At 49.2% G+C, this 7458-nt stretch overlaps 1 protein-coding gene across 1 annotated transcript in view; it reads right to left on the reverse strand.

Moving 5' to 3' along the window:
* Positions 1–3731: 3731 nt before the first annotated feature.
* Positions 3732–7458, reverse strand: part of LOC308131596 (uncharacterized protein) — a gene marked incomplete at its 3' end in the record, with an annotated part of 10307 nt that continues 6580 nt past the window's right edge. The window contains exon 12 of the mRNA XM_080498380.1: positions 3732–3879. Within this exon, the coding sequence (XP_080354506.1) occupies positions 3732–3879 (148 nt within the window). The remainder of the gene's footprint in view (positions 3880–7458) is intronic.

The following is a 7458-nucleotide window of genomic DNA, read 5'->3' on the forward strand; positions in this document are numbered from 1 at the left end:
CCGTGCCCGCTGACTGCCCAGGCCCCCACGGTGCCAGCTGAGGCCGGGCCGGGCCGGGCCGGGCCACGAGGGGCTCCACGCTGTGACGCGTCCTGGCCAGAATTAGAAGTCCAAAGTCCAGCTTGTGCCTCTGAAGTCTTGAAGGTCCTGCCGTCCTGCAGGGGGCAGCAGTGAGCCGGGGAGGGGGGGGGGGGGGGGGGGGGGGGGACCGGGGGCGGGAACCCCGGGGAACTGAGACGTTCTGCAGAACCAGACTGAACGGAGGAAGAACCTGCAGAACCAGAACCGTCGGACTGGGTTAATGTGGGAGTTGAAGGGTCAGTCCAGGTCCAAAGTACCTCGAGACAAGTTGATCAGTATCGTCTGGTTCCACGGATCAATAGGTTAGTTTATCATCTGCATAACGACTAAAGGTGTAACGATGCAGGTACTGGTCCGGCCCGGTCCGGTCCGGTCCGGTCCAGTCCGGTCCAGAGGTACCGGACCGCGGTACAAACATTTAAGACCGTAGAAGCTTTGCTCAGGCAGCTGGATGGACAGAATTCCTAGGGACTCCCTCGAAGCACATAGTCGGGGAACCTTAATGTACAGAACCTTAATGTACAGAACTTTAATGTACATAACCTTAATGTACAGAACCTTAATGTACAGAACTTTAATGTACATAACCTTAATGTACATAACCTTAATGTACAGAACCTTAATGTACAGAACTTTAATGTACAGAACCTTAATGTACAGAACCTTAATGTACAGACTTTAATGTACAGAACCTTAATGTACAGAACCTTAATGTACAGAACTTTAATGTACAGAACCTTAATGTACAGAACCTTAATGTACAGAACCTTAATGTACATAACCTTGATGTACAGAAATTTAATGTACAGAACCTTAATGTACAGAACCTTAATGTACAGAACTTTAATGTACAGAACCTTAATGTACATAACCTTAATGTACATAACTTTAATGTACAGAACCTTAATGTACAGACCTTAATGTACATAACCTTGATGTACAGAACCTTAATGTACAGAACCTTGATGTACAGAACCTTGATGTACAGAACCTTAATGTACAGAACCTTAATGTACAGAACTTTAATGTACAGAACCTTAATGTACAGAACCTTAATGTTACAGAACCTTGATGTACAGAACTTTAATGTACAGAACCTTAATGTACAGAACCTTAATGTACAGAACTTTAATGTACAGAACCTTAATGTACAGAACCTTAATGTACATAACCTTAATGTACAGAACCTTGATGTACAGAAATTTAATGTACAGAACCTTAATGTACAGAACCTTAATGTACAGAACTTTAATGTACAGAACCCTTAATGTACATAACCTTAATGTACATAACTTTAATGTACAGAACCTTAATGTACAGAACCTTAATGTACATAACCTTGATGTACAGAACCTTAATGTACAGAACCTTGATGTACAGAACCTTAATGTACAGAACCTTAATGTACAGAACTTTAATGTACAGAACCTTAATGTACAGAACCTTAATGTACAGAACCTTGATGTACAGAACTTTAATGTACAGAACCTTAATGTACCGAACCTTAATGTACAGAACTTTAATGTACAGAACCTTAATGTACAGAACCTTAATGTACATAACCTTAATGTACAGAACCTTAATGTACAGAACTTTAATGTACATAACCTTAATGTACAGAACCTTAATGTACAGAACTTTAATGTACAGAACCTTAATGTACAGAACCTTAATGTACAGAACCTTGATGTACAGAACTTTAATGTACAGAACCTTAATGTACAGAACCTTAATGTACAGAACTTTAATGTACAGAACCTTAATGTACAGAACCTTAATGTACAGAACCTTAATGTACATAACCTTGATGTACAGAAATTTAATGTACAGAACCTTAATGTACAGAACCTTAATGTACAGAACTTTAATGTACAGAACCTTAATGTACATAACCTTAATGTACATAACTTTAATGTACAGAACCTTAATGTACAGAACCTTAATGTACATAACCTTGATGTACAGAACCTTAATGTACAGAACCTTGATGTACAGAACCTTGATGTACAGAACCTTAATGTACAGAACCTTAATGTACAGAACTTAATGTACAGAAACCTTAATGTACAGAACCTTAATGTACAGAACCTTGATGTACAGAACTTTAATGTACAGAACCTTAATGTACAGAACCTTAATGTACAGAACTTTAATGTACAGAACCTTAATGTACAGAACCTTAATGTACAGAACCTTAATGTACATAACCTTGATGTACAGAAATTTAATGTACAGAACCTTAATGTACAGAACCTTAATGTACAGAACTTTAATGTACAGAACCTTAATGTACATAACCTTAATGTACATAACTTTAATGTACAGAACCTTAATGTACAGAACCTTAATGTACATAACCTTGATGTACAGAACCTTAATGTACAGAACCTTGATGTACAGAACCTTGATGTACAGAACCTTAATGTACAGAACCTTGATGTACAGAACCTTGGTCTCACCGTCTCACTGTGTCACAGAAGTAAAAACAAGCAGGAGTTTCATTTCACTGTCATTTTGTTTATTGGATTTCAACGAACAGAACAGAACAGAATCGACCGACAGAATCAAAGAGAACCGACAGAACCGAACAGAACCGAACAGAATCAAAGAGAACCGAACAGAACCGAACAGAACAACGAACAGAATCAAAGAGAACCGAACAGAACCGAACAGAACCGAACTGTTTTGTGCACCGTTACATCCTGATAACAATAAAAGCTAATGGAGAGTTTTCTGACAATATTTAGTTTGAGCTTCTGAACACACACACACACACACACACACACACACACACACACACACACACACACAACAACACACACACACACACACACACACACACACACACACCCCCCGTGACGACTCGTGCTATGATTTAGGTGACAGGTCTGCTGATTGATGACTCGGCGCTCTGGAGCTTCGTTCACTTCATTCTTTCTAAACCACCAAGCACAAAAACATCTCGCCCTGCCAAACCCACCGGGGGGGAGGGGGGGGGGGGGGGAAGAGGGGGGGGGGGGGGGGTGGGGGGGGGGGGGGTGCGGGGGGAGGAGGGGGGGGGGGGGGTGGGGGGGGGGGTCGCCCACCGTGGTGGGGTTGTGGGGGGTCGGGGAGGTGGAGGTAGTGAGGTGCAGCAGAGGGTGTGTCATGTATTCTGAGGATCTTCATGACTGAACTCACCACAGCTCATCTTTATCTATGAAATACCACAGTACTCTGATACTCTGAGTACTCTGAGTACTCTGAGTACTCTGATTACTCTGAGGAGTTTCTGTCTGTGGATTCAGGTTTTCTTTATATCTCTGTCTCTGTTTGAGTCTTCAGGGTGACGGTTCTATAGGGTGACGGAGCATCATGGTGATGGAGCATCAGGGTTGACGGAGCATCAGGGTGATGGAGCATCAGGGTGACGGAGCATCAGGGTGATGGAGCATCAGGGTGACGGAGCAGCAGGGTGACGAGGGTGACGGAGCATCATGGTGATGGAGCAGCAGGGTGACGGAGCATCAGGGTGACGGAGCAGCTGGGTGATGGATCTGCAGGGTGACGGAGCAGCTGGGTGGTGCAGCTCCACCACAGTGTGGCGTCCTGCGGCTGCAGAGGTTTCCCTCTGGAGACGAAGCAGCGGCGTCATTAAGTTGGACGTCGTCTCACTGCTTGTCTTCAACAATGTCGCGTCTCAGGGTCGCCTCCTTCTCGCCTCCTTCTCGCCTCCTTCTCGCCTCCTGTGGCCTCCTGCTCGCCGCCGCGGGTGACCGCGGGCCGCCAGTGGCCACCGCGGGCCGCCACGGGTCGCCACTGGCCGCCCGGACAAACAATGTGGTGGAAACTCAGCACATTTCTGCTGTTTCACATTGTAGGAGGTCATTCTGAGCTGCAGAGGCTCCGCCCCCTTTCTCAGGCCAACTCTCTCTGAGGCTCCGCCCCCTTTCTCAATCCAGCTCTCTCAGAGGCAAACCAGAACCGACTGACACAGTAGAACCTTTCACCTCCTCCCCTCACCTCCTCCCCTCACCTCCTCTCCTCCTCCCCCTCCTCCTCCCCTCACCTCCTCCCCTCCTCCCCCTCATCTCCTTCTCTCCCCTTCTCCCCCCACCCCCCCACCTCCCCCCCCAACCTCCCCCCTCCTCCTCCCCTCACCTCCTCTCCTCCTCCCCCTCCTCCTCCCCTCACCTCCTCCCCTCACCCCCTCATCTCCTTCTCTCCCCTTCTCCCTCCACCCCCCTCTCCTCTTCCCCTCACCCCCTCACCTCCTCCCCCCACCTCCTCCCCTCACCACCTCCCACTCCCCCCCACCCCCCCACCTCCCCCCCCTCTCATCCTCCCCTCACCCCCCTTCACCTCCTCCCCTCATCTCCTCCCCTCCCACCTCCTCCCCTCACCTCCTCCCCTCACTCCTCCCCCACCTCCCCCCTCACCACCTCCCACTCCCCCCCACCCCCCCACCTCCCCCCCCACTCATCCCTCCCTCACCCCCCTTCACCTCCACCCCTCATCTCCTCCCCACCTCCTCCCTCACCTCCTCCCCTCACCTCCTCCCCTCACCTCCTCCCCTCATCTCCTCCCTCAACTCCTCCCATCATCTCCACCCCTCACCTCCTCCCCCCACCTCCTCCCCTCACCACCTCCCACTCCCCCCCACCCCCCCACCTCCCCCCCTCTCATCCTCCCTCACCCCCCTTCACCTCCTCCCTCCTCCTCTCCACCTCCTCCCCTCCTCCTCCTCTCCTCCTCCTCCTCCTCCCCCTCACCTCCTCCCTCACCTCCTCCCCTCACCCTCCTCCCCTCACCTCCTCCCCTCACCTCCTCCCCTCACCTCCTCCCCTCATCTCCTCCCCCCACCTCCTCCCCTCACCACCTCCCACTCCCCCCCACCCCCCCACCTCCCCCCCTCTCATCCTCCCCTCACCCCCCTTCACCTCCTCCCCTCATCTCCTCCCCTCACCTCCTCCCCTCACCTCCTCCCCTCACCTCCTCCCCTCATCTCCTCCCCTCACCTCCTCCCCTCACCTCCTCCCCTCACCTCCTCCCCTCATCTCCTCCCCTCAACTCCTCCCATCATCTCCTCCCCTCACCTCCTCCCCTCACCTCCTCCCCTCACCTCCTCCCCTCACCTCCTCCCCTCATCTCCTCCCCTCAACTCCTCCCATCATCTCCTCCCCTCACCTCCTCCACTCATCTCCTCCCCTCATCTCCTCCCCTCAACTCCTCCCCTCATCTCCTCCCCTCACCTCCTCCCCTCACCTCCTCCCCTCAACTCCTCCCCTCAACTCCTCCCCTCACCTCCTCCCCTCATCTCCTCCCCCCTGTTGTGTATTTTTGGCTTGTCTTCAGCTTCCAGTGGATTTTGAGGTTTATGCTGTGAAATGAAGACGCCCCATCAGGAGTTATTCAGCTTGTGTGTGTGTGTGTGTGTGTGTGTGTGTGTGTGTGTGTGTGTGTGTGTGCAAGCAGAGATGAGGAGGAGGTGTGAGGATTTATTGCAGTGTTAAAAAGTCTTATCTTCCTTCTGAGGGAGGACACAAAGTCCACATTATGTAAAGTCCCAAAGGAGTGTGTGTGTGTGTGTGTGTGTGTGTGTGTGTGTGTGTGTGTGTGTGTGTGTGTGTGTGTGTGTGTGTGTGTGTGTGTAGTACATGCATGTAAGTGTGTTTCCCTCACATTCTTCACATACTGCTGACCGAACTTCACGAAATCAAATGCTCTGTCCAACACACACACACACACACACACACACACACACACACACACACACACACACACACACACACACACACACACACACACACACACACACACACACACACACACACACACACACACACACACACACACACACACAGAGAGAGAGAGAGTCTGCGTTCCAGTGAAAAACTATGTTCTATTTTTAATCATGTCAGAGCCAGCATTCTCCTGGTACTGTGTGTGTGTGTGTGTGTGTGTGTGTGTGTGTGTGTGTGTGTGTGTGTGTGTGTGTGTGTGTGTGTGTGTGTGTGTGTGTGTGTGTGCTCTGCTGAAAGATGAGTGTATTATGGTTTGATGACGACAGCAGTTAACGAGCTGCAGCAACACGTTCAGTTCACAGAGAGAAAACATCCTGATGTGAAGAAACCTGATTGGTCAGATTGTTCACTGTTCCTCTACTGAGCATGTGCAGAAGATTGTCCACTGTTCCTCTACTGAGCATGTGCAGAAGATTGTTCACTGTTCCTCTACTGAGCATGTGCAGAAGGTTGTCCACTGTTCCTCTACTGAGCATGTGCAGAAGGTTGTCCACTGTTCCTCTACTGAGCATGTGCAGAAGATTGTTCACTGTTCCTCTACTGAGCATGTGCAGAAGGTTGTCCACTGTTCCTCTACTGAGCATGTGCAGAAGGTTGTTCACTGTTCCTCTACTGAGCATGTGCAGAAGGTTGTTCACTGTTCCTCTACTGAGCATGTGCAGAAGATTGTTCACTGTTCCTCTACTGAGCATGTGCAGAAGGTTGTTCACTGTTCCTCTACTGAGCATGTGCAGAAGGTTGTTCACTGTTCCTCTACTGAGCATGTGCAGAAGGTTGTTCACTGTTCCTCTACTGAGCATGTGCAGAAGGTTGTCCACTGTTCCTCTACTGAGCATGTGCAGAAGATTGTTCACTGTTCCTCTACTGAGCATGTGCAGAAGATTGTTCACTGTTCCTCTACTGAGCATGTGCAGAAGGTTGTTCACTGTTCCTCTACTGAGCATGTGCAGAAGGTTGTTCACTGTTCCTCTACTGAGCATGTGCAGAAGGTTGTTCACTGTTCCTCTACTGAGCATGTGCAGAAGGTTGTTCACTGTTCCTCTACTGAGCATGTGCAGAAGATTGTTCACTGTTCCTCTACTGAGCATGTGCAGAAGGTTGTTCACTGTTCCTCTACTGAGCATGTGCAGAAGGTTGTTCACTGTTCCTCTACTGAGCATGTGCAGAAGGTTGTTCACTGTTCCTCTACTGAGCATGTGCAGAAGGTTGTTCACTGTTCCTCTACTGAGCACGTGCAGAAGGTTGTTCACTGTTCCTCTACTGAGCATGTGCAGAAGGTTGTTCACTGTTCCTCTACTGAGCATGTGCAGAAGGTTGTTCACTGTTCCTCTACTGAGCATGTGCAGAAGGTTGTTTACTGTTGTGCAGAGCCAAATCCAAAATGGCCGCCGCCTCAGCTTCGCTGTTCAGAATGAAGGTTTCCAGAAACATGTTTGTGAAAACAAATTAGCCGTGAAGTTAAAATGCAGCTTCACAGTTCAGGAGCTCGTTAACGAGTCGGAAACTCTCCTGACATGAAGACTGTTGTTTATGAGGAACTTATATAACATATATGTCTTATATATTTGGACACTAGATACATGGAACATATAGA

This window comes from Blennius ocellaris (genome assembly GCF_963422515.1).
Source record: "Blennius ocellaris genome assembly, chromosome: 1".
NCBI classification, from domain to species: domain Eukaryota; kingdom Metazoa; phylum Chordata; class Actinopteri; order Blenniiformes; family Blenniidae; genus Blennius; species Blennius ocellaris.